Source organism: Mandrillus leucophaeus, unplaced genomic scaffold (assembly GCF_000951045.1).
Source record: "Mandrillus leucophaeus isolate KB7577 unplaced genomic scaffold, Mleu.le_1.0 Scaffold135, whole genome shotgun sequence".
Lineage (NCBI taxonomy): Eukaryota > Metazoa > Chordata > Mammalia > Primates > Cercopithecidae > Mandrillus > Mandrillus leucophaeus.
Window position 1 is genome coordinate 193462 of NW_012101310.1, and position 15080 is coordinate 208541.

A 15080-nucleotide genomic window follows, 5' to 3' on the forward strand; every position below is an offset into this window, starting at 1 on the left:
AAAAAAAAAAAACAGAAACAGAAACAAAAACAAAAAAACAGGAAAATCTAGAGGAAATGGATAAATTCCATTTATCTAGGAACGTACAACTTCCCAAGATCGAACCAAGAAGAAATAGAATCTTGAACACACCAATAATGAGTAATGAAATTGAATTACTAATAAAAAAATCTCTCAACTAAAAAAAAACCCTAGGAGCAGATGGGTTCACAGTGGAATTCTACCAGACATACAAGGAAGAACTGATACTAATCTTACTGACACTGTTCAAAAAACATTGAGAAGAAGGGAATCCTCCCTAACTCATTCTACGAAGCCAGGGTCACTCTGATACCAAAGCTAGGCAAGAACACAACAAAAAAAGAAAACTACAGACCAACATCCCTGATGAGCATAGATGCAAAAATCCTCAACAAAATACTAGCAAACCAAATTCAACAGTGAATCAAAAAGATATGCACTGCAATCAAGTGAGTTTTATTCCAACAATGCAAGGTTGGTTCAACACACACAAATCGATAAATGTGATTCACCACATAAACAGAATTAAAAACAAAAATCATATGATTGTATTAATAAATTCAGAAAAAGCATTTCATAAAATCCAGCATCTCTTCATGATAAAAGCCCTTACCAAGGTGGGAATAGAAGGAATATATCTCAAAATAATAAAAGCCATATATGACAAACTGACAGTCAACATCACACTGAGTGAGGGAAAATTAAAAGCATTACCTCTAAGAACTAGAATAAGACAAGGATGCCCACTGTCACTACTCCTATTCAACATAACAGAAGTCCTAGTTAGAGCAATCAGACAAGAGAAAGAAATAAAAGGCATCCAAATTGGAAAAGAGAAAGTGAAATTATCCCAGCTCCAGATTGACAGGCATAATAAGCAGGCTTATCCACCCCTCATGCCTGGCCCCCTTTACTTGCTGAGGCAGGAGCCCAAAGGACTCATTTCTGGAAAAATAAAACTGTCCTAGCAAAGAGACTTGCAGATACTGACATCCGGGTTCCCCCAACAGAAAGGACCATGGCCTTCTGACTGCCCACTGAGAAGCCCACCATTGACCCAGGTTTTTAGTGCCCCCTCTTTAGTTAAGAGAGAGACTTTTTTTTTTTTTTTTTTTTTTGAGACAGTGTCTCACCCTGTCACCCAGGCTGGAGTACAATGGCACGATCTTGGCTCACTGCAACCTCTGCCTCCCAGGTTCAAACGATTCTCCTGCCTCAGCCTCCCAAGTGGCTGGGATTACAGGCACCCACCACCACGCCCAGATAATTTTTGTATTTTTAGTGGAGGTGGGGTTTCATCATGTTGGCCAGGCTGGTCTCGATCTCCTAACCTCGTGATCCGCTCTCCTCGGCCTCCAAAAGTGCTGGGATTACAGGCGTGAGCCACCGTGCCCAGCCAAGAGACCATATTAAGAGAGACAACAAATAACGAGAAAACAAGAAAAAATTCTTAAATAGCCTAAATGTTCAAAAAATGAATTTGAAGAAAACTCCCCCAATATTGAAGAAATGACAAAGAAGGACAATGGCAGAAAGAAGATGAGAAAATTAGAGCATTAATTTAGAAGGTCAAACATCCTACTATTCATAGTTCCAGAAAGAGAAAGCAAAGAAATAAAGGGAAGGAAACTATTTTAAAGATTGTATTAGAAAATATCTGAGAACTGAAAGATATGAGTCTCCAGATTGAGAATGTCCATCAAAGGTCCAAAATGATGAATGAAAAAAAGATGCCACCAAGGTATATTCCTGTGACATTCAGACTCTTCTCTGAAACTAAGTATTTAAGGCTTCCAAAGAGAGAGAGGAAAAAAAAAAGTCTCATACAAAGACTAGGCATAAGAAGGCATCATATTATACAACAGCAGCATCAAAAACTAGAAGAAAGTTCACCTTCAAAGAAATCCAGATAGAATTGACAAAATCAAAACCATAGCAGGAACATCCACAAACCTCTCTGTTTTGGCCAGATGAAGTAGACAAAAAATATTTTAAATTTGTAGATTACAGTAATATAATATGTTTGATTTAATAACTAAACTTCATACTTTATATATTCTATAGATAGAAAACAAACATGTACTTTTAGTTGCCACTGAATATCAAAAAGTTGATCATTCACTCCTGTAATCCCAGCACTTTGGGAGGCCAAGGCGGGCGGATCACGAGGCCAAGAGATCGAGACTATCCTGGCCAACATGGTGAAACCCTGTCTCTACTAAAAATACAAAAATTAGCTGGGCGTGGTGGCACATGCCTGTAGTCCCAGCTACTTGGGAGGCTGAGGCAGGAGAATCACTTGAACCCGGGAGGCAGAGGCTGCAGTGAGCCGAGATCGTGCCACTGCACTCCAGCCTGACAACAGAGTGAGACTCAGTCTCAAAAAAAAAAAAAAAAAAAAAAAAAATGTTGATCATGTACCAGGCAACAAAAAAAATGTCAGTACATTCCAAAGAAGTTGAAATTGTGTAAGTCAGATGCTTTGGCTGTCCTAGGAGCATTTGCTAATAATCTCAGGAATCAAAGGGCTTGGGTTTAAATAGCCAGGTGGGGATGGGAGGCAATGGTGTGGAGTTACATGAAGCAGGGACTCTTGAAGGCTACACTCTCAGTGAAAGACTAGAAAGCAAAATAAAGCAAAAGACACAAACGGACGAAAAAACAAACACAGAAATAGGGAAGACCACAGAAAAAAAGCCTGTCTGCTTTGGCTTGTACGATGAGTGAGGAGGGCAAGTCTTTCCTGGAGATTCTTAGCTACGAGCCCGTCCGGATGTGAATCTGGGGTACACATGTACACTATCTTCATGGTCTGGCAATTTCTCAGTCAAAACTGAACTCAAAATATGGTTCTGAGCTGATAACATCTCCGAGGCAGTTGGCAAAAACAAATTCAGAATTTCTCTAGAAGGACAATTTTTCCACCCAGTTTTCCCACAGATAAAGCCCTAAGAAATATGAACTCATAATTGAAAAACAAGGAATTAAGCTACTGTGGGGAGGGGGTCAGTGAACCCAATAAACAAAAGGATTAGACTCCCAGTAATTATAGATAATGGAATTACAGAAATCAGTTTATAAAATAAAGATGTTTAGAATGAGTGAAGAAATAAAAGAATAAAACCACAAGGAAGGAACATATCTGAGAACTGAAAAATATATACTACTATTAAACAGGTCCGCCATTTTCATTGATTCTAAAACATGTTTTAACAGCTCTAAAATTAGGGAGTATTTTGCAACCAATGTGATAAGAGAGCATTGTCCATAGTTTAGGAAGCATTGTTTGTTTCTTAGTAGTATGTAAAATTGTGGTATGCCTTAAATTCAAGGAGATGGGGTCTTTAGACATATATAATGTTTAATTATATCAGAGTCAGAAATCATTAAAGGAAAATGGTAGATTTTGCTACGTCACAATATAAAGCTATTTTAGATTAAAAAAGCATCAAAAGACAAACTGGGAAAAGTATTTCCAAAATTTACGACAAAGAAGGGGTTAATGTCCTCATACTAGGATATTAGTATGAGATGAGAATATGAATAGGAAATATATGAATGAAGAAATAGAAATACAAGAAAGTATTCAGTTTTACTAATTGGTAATAAAGGAAACAAAATAATGAAAAGTTTGATCATCAAATTTGTGAAGATAAAAAAAATCAATCAATATGCGAATTGTACTGCAAAATTGGCACTCAAACACTACAATCAGATTGGAACTTGGTATTGACTTTCTAGAGGGCAATTTGGCAAAATATATAAAAAGGATGCCACCTGACTGGATGATTTCACTTCTAGGCATTATTCTAAAAAGACATAACCATGATTTTTAGCACATATTTACCCCTAAGGAAATTGCTCACATGCTCGCAATGGTGAAAAATGAGAACTTACTTAAACGTCGTCTTAGAATTTATTATTAGAATTATTAGAATTATATAGGTATATGGAACCATCATATAATAAATACTGACATATACTTAATGACGCAAAACATTTAATGATCAAAGCAAGGTCCCATCAAGACCTATTTACAAGGCTTTAGTATATTTTTGAGTAAAAAACATCAAGGTACAGACCAGTATGTAGTGTAGCTATCAATTATCTTAAAATAGCTAGAAAAAAAGACTTGGGTGTTTACACCTGAAAATGTTAGTATTCATCCTCTCCAGGGGTTGCGACTACTGGTGAATGTACTTTTTGTGCTTTTTTATATTTTCCAAAACAAATAATGAAACTTTTGTTTATAGGTTAAAACATTATCTTGGCCAGGCACAGTGGCTCACACCTGTAATCCCAACACTTTGGGAGGCTGAGGTGGGTGGATCACGAGGTCAGAAGTTTAAGACCATCCTGGTCAACATGGTGAAATCCTGTCTCTACTAAAAATACAAAAATTAGCTGGGCGTGGTGGCACATGCCTGTAATCCCAGCTACTCAGGAGGCTGAGGCAGGAGAATCACTTGAACCAGGGAGTCAGAGGTTGTGGTGAGCCAAGATCGCGCCACTACACTCCAGCCTGGTGACAGAGTGAGACTCTGTCTCAAAACAAAAACAAAAACAAAAACAAAAACATTATCTTAAAGCATAAAGAAATATAAGGGCTAAAAAGTGACCACTGGTTTCGGCAACATGGAGGTAACTTTGCCACAGTGGGATGTGTGTAAACAGGTGGTTGTGGGTAGAAGAGTTATTGATAAGGGGCTGGAAACTCTTCTAGAAGTACCTTTCAAGGAGCTTGACTGAGAAGGGAAGGAAAGAGATGCAGTGGGTAGCTAGAGAGTTAGTTGGGTCATGGCAGAGTTGTTTTTTTTTTTTGCGTTTTTTTTTTTTCTTTTAAGATGGAAAAGACCTGAGTGTATGTAGGCTAAGGGAAGGAGCAGTGGAGAGGAAGAGGTCAAAGCTGGGGAGAGAGAACTGCAAACAGATAGAGAAGAGCCTGGAGGGGGTGGGTAAGGAAAGGGCTACGTGATCCCAAGGATCCGGGTGAGGGGGAGGTCATGAGTTTGCTGTGGATCTAATCAGTGAGGATGCAGGGGTTATTCCAGAAGCACTTGGCCACGTGGGTATACAGACTGAGTAAGTGGCTTGACCTAAATCGGAGTGTCAGCCTGCTGGGTGGTGCACGGGAGTGAGGACATCAGTGCAAACATGGTTCAGGCGCAGTGATGGGGCACCAAAGCCAAGCTGAGCGGGGAAGTGAACTCCAGAGAGGCCATTGGGTAGAAAGGAAATTAATAGTCTTATGTCTGTGTCAGTAAGTATCGGCCAGGTGTGGTGGCTCACGCCTGTAATCCCAGCACTTTGCCAAGGCAGGTGGATTGCCTGAGGTCAGGAGTTTGAGACCATCCTGGCCAACATGGTGAAACCCTGTCTCTACTAAAAATACAAAAATTAGCCGGGCATGATGGCGCATGATGGCGCACACCTATAGTCCCAGCTACTCGAGAGGCTGAGGCAGGAGAATGGCTTGAACCTGGGAGGTGGAGGCTGCAGTGAGCCAAGATCACACCACTGGACTCCAGCCTGGGTGACAGAGTGAGACTCCGTCTCAAGAAAAATAAAAAATAAAAAATAAAAAAAATCGATATGCACAAAGGCAAAAGGGCAAAGGGCAAGGGGATTGAGAGAGCTGGTTTGATCTGGTCAAAGGTTGGGCTGTTGTTGTTTAGGAGTCTGGCTGTGGTGTGGCGCCTGGGATGACAGGACGTAGGTGCATTTTGCAGTCATCTGGGTATGTCTTAGGTCCTCAAATGGTTAGCAGATGGAGGGCAGGGCTTTGACTCTTAAAGTGCTTTCCTTATACCACTGGGCACTCTGCACTTCAGACAGACTGACTGCAAAGCAGATTCCTTCCAACAGGAAGACCCATTCCAATAGCAAAGGCTCAGAAAGGCTGGGAAGTCAGTTCCCTTCTCTGAATACCCTCCCCTCTGAGCTCCCAGCCACCTGTCTCCCTTTCCCAGTCTACTCTGAGCCCCCGGCCACCTATCTCCCTTTCCCAGTCTACTCTGAGCCCCCAGCCACCTGTCTCCCTTTCCCAGTCTACTCTGAGCTCCCAGCCACCTCTCCCTTTCTCAGTCTACTCTGAGCTCCCAGCCACCTCTCCCTTTCCCAGTCTACTCTGAGCCCCCAGCCACCTCTCCCTTTCCCAGTCTACTCTGAGCTCCCAGCCACCTCTCCCTTTCCCAGTCTACTCTGAGCCCCCAGCCACCTCTCCCTTTCCCAGTCTACTTTGAGCCCCCAGCCACCTCTCCCTTTCCCAGTCTACTCTGAGCCCCCGGCCACCTCTCCCTTTCCCAGTCTACTCTGAGCCCCCAGCCACCTCTCCCTTTCCCAGTCTACTCTGAGCTCCCAGCCACCTGTCTCCCTTTCCCAGTTTACTCTGAGCCCCCAGCCACCTCTCCCTTTCCCAGTCTACTCTGAGCCCCCAGCCACCTCTCCCTTTCCCAGTCTACTCTGAGCCCCCGGCCACCTCTCCCTTTCCCAGTCTACTCTGAGCCCCCGGCCACCTCTCCCTTTCCCAGTCTACTCTGAGCCCCCGGCCACCTCTCCCTTTCCCAGTCTACTCTGAGCCCCCAGCCACCTCTCCCTTTCCCAGTCTACTCTGAGCTCCCGGCCACCTCTCCCTTTCCCAGTCTACTCTGAGCCCCCGGCCGGCTGTCTCCCTTTCCCAGTCTACTCCGTACTTACAGAGAAGGACTTTCCCGCCAAGTTGGAGGACTTGACAACCTCTGTCACACTGACATTCAGACACGTGTGGTCTGTGACAGGAGCAGCAGGCAGGGGGCAATGGCGAGACCCTGAAACTGAATGAGATTGGTGGGGCTGTAAATGGACCTCCAGGGAAGTAGGGGAGTTTGAGATTCTAGGTCTCAAGATCTCCATGAACCCATCTTCACACCCCCAGCCCTCTCACTCCTCCTTGGGCCCCCACTTCCTGAATCTGCTTGGTCCCAGCCAAGTTACGGTTCCTTCTCAATCATCCTTCTTCCTTCCCCGGTGAATCCGCAAGTTTCTATATCCTCAGGTCAGCGGCCATCACCAACCCAAATCCACACCCCCACCCTTTCATTATGTCCTCCTGCAATCCTTTGTAAAAGGAATAAAGTTCTAGAAGTTCTCTTGCACTTCCTGCAGCTCTTGGGCATGCTACGAATTAAAGAAGCACCTGCCCAGGGATATTGTGCAGGACACAGGCTCCAAGTGGGTGAGGAGGGCAGTAGTGCCAACAGGTAGAGTGTTTCCTTGACTTCCTTTTTTTATTACAGTTTTTTTTGTGTATATATATACACACACATATGTATATATACATACACATATATGTACATATATACACACACACATATATATACACACACATATATATGTGTATATATACACATATATATTATATACATATATTTTGAGACGGTCTCACTCTGTTGCCTAGGCTGGAGTGCAGTGGCATGATCTCGGTCACTGCAACCTCTGCCTCCTAGGTTCAAACGATTCTCCTGCCTCAGCCTCCCATGTAGCTGGGATTACAGGCAAGCACCATCACACTCAGCTAACTCTTTTTTTTTTTTTTTGTATTTTTAGTAGAGATGGGGTTGCTTAATAGTGTATAATGTGTCAAAAATCATTACTGTGTGCCTGCTGGTAGGCTTCATCCCTCCCTGCCGACTAAAGAGGGTTTGTAGAAGTCTGCTCCACCGAGGGTGGCATCATCAGACTGGTACTGATAGGGTCTAGAGTAGGGCTGGGAGTGGGGACAGTCTGTGAGAGAAATGGAAGGAATACAGTTTGAACAATAAGGGCTAACATGTATCGTTTACTGTATGCACACAAATTAGTAGCTACTTATTATCTCCATTTAAGAAAAAAAAAAAGGTAGACAGGACACAAGTCACACATCCAAGGTCACACAGATAGTCAGTGGCAAAGCTGGGGTGTGAGCCCTACCCATCTGGCTCTGGCCCCGCGCCCTTGACAACCTGCTCATGAGCACCTCTAGGTTAAGAGCTACTGCCACGAGTACGCGTCTCCTTCATGGTGTTAAAGAGTTGCAGGGAAAGAGTGTCCTGCTGTGATGGAGTTTCATATGTCATCATCCACGAATTCAACTTGCCTGGAAGCAATTTCATTAGGAAGTGATATAATTTCTTGAGTTTCTTCTTTGTGCCAGATGCTAAGGAAATTGTGACACTAGGATACCCACACATGAACACAAATGCATTATTGTCAGAAATCAGAAAGGTGTCATCATTGGAATGCTAGCAAAGCCACAGTGGATTTCAGAGACGGAGTAAATACTCGTGGTTGGAGAGGAGAGGAGGGATCGGAGTTGGCTCCCCCGTAAGCATTCCAGCCTGGCTCATGTGTATTTTCATTCCGTTTTTCTTCTGGAATATGCTAAATGTGTTCACTCATTTTTAAAACAAATTTTTGAGTGTAAAGTAGCATTTCATTTATTCCCGAAATATTGATCAAGTATCTACTATATGCCAGGACATATCACGGACAAATGGAATAGATGGCAAACAAGATATAATTCTGCCTGGGTGAATTTTCTTGTTTGCTCCAAAACGGTCTTCTACAAGCATCACTGGATAAACATCCCCTAAGTCTAGTCTGTTGAAAGTTGGCAATTCTAGGGGAGGCAGTGGTAAGGAACATAGGCTCTTGCATGAGAATACCTGGGTTTGAATTCCAGTTCTGATTCTTCCTTGCAGACGTGACGTTGGGTGCGTTATAAATTTCCTCTCTAGTAAAAAGTTGCTAATACTAATAATATCTATTTCCTAGGGTTCACATGCTTCACTGCCTGGCCTCTGGTGCATGTTTGCAATGTTAGTAATCCATATTGCCATCTTTGCATTATTCTAGGAGACCAGGGAGCTCACAATATGAGCTAATTTTTATAATTTACTATATGTACATAAATTGGCATCTTCTATTGTCTCCATTTTTTTTTTTTGGAATGACATTCAAAGTCCAAAATTTTCACACAAAAGACAACTAGCCCTGCAGGCCCAATTCTGTGGCAGGAGGCCAACTGTAACCCCTCCCTGTAGTCCTCCACCTTCCAGCTATGTCTCACCAGGCTGCTGAGGCTCAAGCCGGCGACCAGTGCTAGAGTCTGGGGGACCCCACAGCAAGCAGCTTGAAGGCAGTCACCGAGCCCTGGACCTGGCTCCAGTTCCGTGACTGGGAGGGCTCCCCCTTCTCCTGCCACTCTGCCCTGTCCCCAGCATTGCCCTTCTCATCTCTTGTCTCATTCTTTGCTCTGCATTCCCCGTTCCTCACCTTCTGTGTCGCTGGCTGGAATGGCCTTCAGGACCAGCCCAGTGGCCCGCAGGGAAACGGTGACCTCTCGGGGCCGGTGGCTGAGCAAGGCCTGGGGAGGGTGATCAAGGAACAGGTGGAGACCCTTTCCCCACGCATCCCCACATCCACAGTCTTGCCTCTCTCCCCTGTTTTCCACCCCTGCTATGAGAGTCTTTTTTTTTTTTTTTCTTTTGAGCTGGGGGTCTCACTATGTTGCCCAGGCTGGTCTTGAACTCCTGGGCTCAAGTGATCCTCCTGCCTCAGCCTCCCAAAGCGCTGGGATTACAGGCATGAGCCACTGTGCCAGACCCTGTTTTGTCTATGTCACTACGGTCCCATAAGGGCTAGCAGATAAAGGCTTACAGCACTCCCAGCCCTAGAAGTATGTTTAGCCTTCCAGACCCCAAAGAGTAAATCTCCAGTGAAAGTTCAAGCATCTGGCCAGCTAGTGAGGAAGATATTTTTTAGCAAGGAGTCAGGCCCCTTGTTCCTTAAATCAGATCACCTCCTAGGTCTACATGTAAGGCCAACTTAACCCACCCATCCCTGCAAAACTCCCTGAAGGCTGGGGAACTCTGCAGGCAGCATCAAGAAAAGAGGTAGAAGCTTCCTTTGGCTCTGTCTGCTTCCCTGCTTGTCCTCGAGGCCCGCTCTCTCCAGCTGTACCTCTTGGCCACCTACTGACCACGCCCATGCATGCTGACCTTCTGGTAGCACAGGGAGAGCTCCGCCCCTGGGCCCTCGGCCACGCCTCTCCTCCTGGGTGAAAAGCCATCTGCGGGGAGATGAGAAGAGGCTTGGGGTGGAGGTTCCCAGCCCTCTCGCCCTGACTTCCCCACCTCTCTGAGGGCAGGAGCTGAGCTGCTGGGTTTACCCATCCATCCATCTCCCTGGATGGAAAGGTGACACCTCAGGGGGCCAGGCTGCCTTTCAGTCTTTCAGGGATTGGAGGGGATCAAGGGCAGCCTTGGCATTCAGTAGAGGTAGGGAACAGAGCAGGGACGAGCACTGAGGGTGTGGGGGTGCAGGCATCATCAGGTGAGAGGTGAGAGGATGAGAGTCTGGAGAAACTGAGTCAGGATGACCTTTGGGAAAAGGGAGGCAGATGCTTACCTTTGGGGAATTTAGAATCTTGGATCTTCATCTTCAGCTCAATGAGGAAGATGTCCTCGGTAGGGTCTTGGCTCAGGTCACTGAAGAAGATCTGGAGAGAGGAAGAGAGGGTGGCATTTCCTGGTGTGATTTCCAAATCACTCTGTCCCTGATTTCCAGGGATCCAGGGCCATGGAGAACCCTTCCACATAAAGAAGACCTACTTCTTGGATTTGAGGTCTTGAAATTAATAACGATCTGATTCATTTAGAGATGAAGAAGGTAACGTTAATAACCAAGAGTATCTGGGTGTGTTCATGATTTGTGGCCTGATAACCAGTGCTTCCCCTGAGCCTGGGTATTTAATCTGTGGGGTCCTGGGATCCCTTGGAGCCTTCAGTGGGATGATTACCTTGACTGTGTAGATCTGGAAATAGATGGGTTGGGTGCCCATGCGGATGTAGTAGGTGATGACGTCTAGGATGAAGGGGTCCACAGTCTGGGATGAGTCCAGGGAAGGAGGCTGTGAGGGAGACAGGGAATGTCTTCACCATCTCCCCCAAGGCCACTGTGGGAGATGCCATTTTATTCAGAGAGAAACTCCAAGCCCCTACATCTCTGGGATGCACTAACCCAGTGCATCCTTCAACACATTCCAAACCTTTCCTACCACTGAATTTCCACTCCCAATCAAAATATTCCTATCCAGAGCCCTGCCTCCCTAGGGAATCTGACTAATTTCAGTTCTACAGAGACTACTGAGCACTGCTATGTGTGAGGCACTGTGCTAAGTGACTGGGAGAGACAAGATGCTGGAGAGTGAAGCTAATGAGAGAGCCAGGACTGGGTTCTAGGCTTGGATGGGCTACTTGCCATTGGCCAGGCAGGTGTGGGCAAGTTATTCAAACTCTTTGAGGCCTGAATGTCCTTCTAGAGAAAATGAGAGGTTGAACCAGATGATCTGATGTCTCTTTCAGCTCTGTTCGTCCCTGCATCTATTAATAAACTAATTGGCTGGGCATGGTGGCTCACGCCCGTAATCCCAACACTTTGGGAGGCTGAGGCGAGAGGGTCACCTGAGGTCGGGAGTTCCAGACCAGCCTAACCAACATGGAGAAACTTCATCTCTACCAAAAATACAAAATTAGCCAGGCGTGGTGGCACATGCCTGTAATCTCAGCTACTTGGGAGGCTAAGGCAGGAGAATTGCTTGAACCCAGGAGGCAGAGGCTGTGGTGAGCCAAGATTGTGCCATTGCACTCCAGCCTGGGCAACAAGAGTGAAACTCCATCTTAAAATAAAATAAAATAATTCAGGTTTGCATGTTATTGGGAATGGACTATGCATCTTGTCTTCCAGTCCTTCCCTGGTCCCATATGATGATAAAGCATAGTGACTGGTTTTTCAGAACATCTACATAGAATGTGATAGTGTCAGGGCTAGAAGGAAGCCCAGAGTTGATCTCATCCAACTCATATCCGGTCCTGTAAGAGCTCTTCTGACTCTCACATCTGGTGTACTGAAATATTGTTCCTTTCAAAAGGGTCACACTGAGGAGCTATGAACGTATTCTAATAATGCTGTCATTGCTCACAATGTTTCTGGTCTCTTCATGTGGCAATTGCTTTTGGAGTAAGCATAGGGCCTTTCAAATTGTTAAATACAAGGAGAAAGGGAAAACCAAAATCTTACAGTGTCCTGGCAGAGAAAAATAGCTACCAGCAAAGGAGCACCAATGGGGCCTGCATCAAATGTTCCCACAGTAATATCCTCCAAGTTTCAAGGAAAAGGTATTTTAATACCCAGCTAAATGGTCTCCACGTGTATGCAAAGACATTTTCGGATCAGGTATAATCCAGAAAATGTGCATCCCTAAATGTCCTTATTTGAATAAAATATGTAGGAAGACACCCTCATCAATCAAATGATAAAGCAAAATGGAGAGCTCAGTAAAGTGGCAAGTTAAAAAACAGACATGTAAAAGTGGTAAATTAATGTTACATTTTTTACTGCAGTTTTTAAAACTAAAATAAATATGTATAAATCAATAGCTTCCTTTTAGCTTCAGGCACTACCCATATAATGGGATAAAGATAGCATTCGCAATAGTAAGGAACACTATCACACACGAGTAATAAATTTAGTGAGAACTGGACAGAAGCTGTTATGATGCAAACTTTACACTCATACCGAGGGATATATAAGGACACTTTGACAAATGAAGAGCTATACCATGCTCCTAGAGAGAAAAACTCAATATGCTAAAGATTCTAATTCTCCCCAAATTTCAACTGAAATCCAATAGGATTAAAAATAATAACAAAAACAAAACTTGAAATTCTAAAGTTTATCAGGAAGATAAATAAATAGGCATATTCCGAAAAGTTTTGAAAAAGAAGAATAATGGGGTAGGCAGGCTTCTATCATCAGATATTAAAATATCAAAAGGCTAATTTGTACAGAAATGAATAAATCAATGAGAGAGTACGTATGTACTAAATACTTACAAGCACATGTAAGGATCACGTACTACACACAAGCACATGTAAGTATCATGTACTAAATACAGGCACATGTAAGTATTTAGCAAATGATAAAAGTGGCATTTCAAATTGCTGCAGCAAGACGGTTTATGCAAAATAGCTTTAGGACAACTAGCTCAACATTTGGAAAAAATAAAATGACATACTTCACACTAAACACTAAAATTAATTGCAGATAGGCAATTAATTAAATGTAAAAATTGAGACATGGAAAGTGTTAGAGTAAATTATCAGTGAACATTTATTTAAGCTTTTGAAAGCATGACTCCAAAGGCAGAAACTGTAAAGAATAAAAGTGGTATGTCTGACGACATCCAAGTATTAAACTTCCGCAAGTCAAAAAGTGGATAGGCAAGTTACAACCGTGGGAAAAAAATCTGCAACATATGTGACGACAAAAGGGGATTGTCTTACTATATAAAAGCCCTTTCAAACCGATAAAAGATGAGTTCCCTCCCCACTGCCAGCCACGGTTGGGATACGGCAGCGTGGGTTTGTGGTTAGGAGAGGGTGCTCTAGAGTCAAGCTGCCTGGTTCCAAGTGGCACTCCACCACTCACTTCGTGACTTCAGGCAAGATACTTAATTTCTTTGTGCCTCAGTTGTTTGATCTGTAAAACGGGGCTATGGTGACAATAGTACCTACCAACAGGGGCACCTGCCTCTGGGCTACTGTGGGAATTACATGAGCCGCCCTGTGTGTAAGTGTTTAGAACAGTGCCCGGTGCAGCATAAGTGCTCAGGAAACATCAGCTATTACAATCATAGAAAAATGATTCATTCCACTATAAAGACACATGCACACGTATGTTTATTGTAGCACTATTTACAATAGCAAAGACTTGGAACCAGACCAAATGCCCATCAATGATAGACAGGATAAAGAAATTATGGCACATATACACCATGGAATACTATGCAGCCATAAAAAAGAATGAGGTAATGTCCTTTTCAGGGACATGGTGAAGTTGGAAGCCATCATTCTCAGCAAACTAACATAGGAACAGAAAACCAAACACCTCATGTTCTCACTCATAAGTGGGAGTTGAACAATGAGAACACATGGACACAGGGAGGGGAACATCACACACCGGGGCCTGTCTGGGGGTGGGGAGCAAGGGGAGGGAGAGCATTAGGACAAATACCTAATGCATGCGGGCCTGAAAACCTAGATGATGGATTGATAAGTGCAGCAAACCACCATGGCACATGTATACCCATGTAACAAACCTGCATGTTCTGCACATGTATCCCAGAACTTGAAGTAAAACAAAAATAAATAAATAAATTGTTAAAAACAAAGAAAAAAGACTACAGGAAGCTCACACAAGAAGGAATATAACTGCCCTACACACTTATGAAAGAATATTTTACTTAATCTTTTCCAAGGTGGTCTGGTCCAAAGTAAGTGCCTGGTAAGTGTTCCGAGTGAGTTCAAAGCCACTAGCTGGTTAGGGCCCCTCTCTCGAATTCCCTTCCTGCCTCATCCCACTCGACTCTTAAGGTCAAGGGTCAAGTACAGCAGCGAAAAGACAGCCCCCTCTCACCCCCATTTCACCCTCGCTGCCCACTTGGGCTCCTCCGTTCTCCCCTCTGCCCAGACCCCGCTCCCCTCCCTCTCTCCCTCCCAGGTACCCTCACCCTCCCCTACCATCTCAGCCAGCTTGTGGATGGCGGGGCACAGTGTGTTGACGTTGCTCTGGTACCATGGGTCTGCGCGGCCCAGGAATGTAGCCAGCTCTCCCAGCTCTGGCTGCCTGGATGCTGCAGGCTTCTGGGGGAAAGGGGATAGGGTAGACCTCGTCAGGCCCTCTCTCCAGCTCTGCCTTCCAGCTGCCATCAGCCTAGGCTGTGTGAATATGGTCAAGTCACTTAACCTCTTGGGGCCTCAATTTCTGCATGTGAAGCCACATCATTGTTCTGTTTTATAAACTCAGATGAAGCTAGAATATATTTTGCTGAGGTTCACTCACCAGGGACATTGAAAAATGATCACTGACTTTAAAAGGGGAGAGACAAGTATGTCTTTGACCTCACTGCTTCCCAATAGGAAGTGGAGTGTGCAGTAGGAAGTGGCGTGTGCAGTGGAAGTGGCGTGTGCAGTAGGAAGTGG

The 15080-nt window shown here is 44.3% G+C and overlaps 1 protein-coding gene across 2 annotated transcripts in view; it reads right to left on the minus strand.

The window, feature by feature from the left end:
* Positions 1-15080, minus strand: part of PIK3R6 (phosphoinositide-3-kinase, regulatory subunit 6) — a 96459-nt gene that overhangs the window by 16635 nt on the left and 64744 nt on the right. For both annotated transcript variants that reach the window (XM_011973148.1, XM_011973147.1), the window contains exons 13-18: positions 14619-14741; positions 10838-10948; positions 10447-10537; positions 10038-10108; positions 9313-9403; positions 6718-6833 (exon numbers count right to left, since the gene is read on the minus strand). In XM_011973148.1, coding sequence (XP_011828538.1) covers positions 6718-6833; positions 9313-9403; positions 10038-10108; positions 10447-10537; positions 10838-10948; positions 14619-14741 — 603 coding nt within the window. The remainder of the gene's footprint in view (positions 1-6717; positions 6834-9312; positions 9404-10037; positions 10109-10446; positions 10538-10837; positions 10949-14618; positions 14742-15080) is intronic.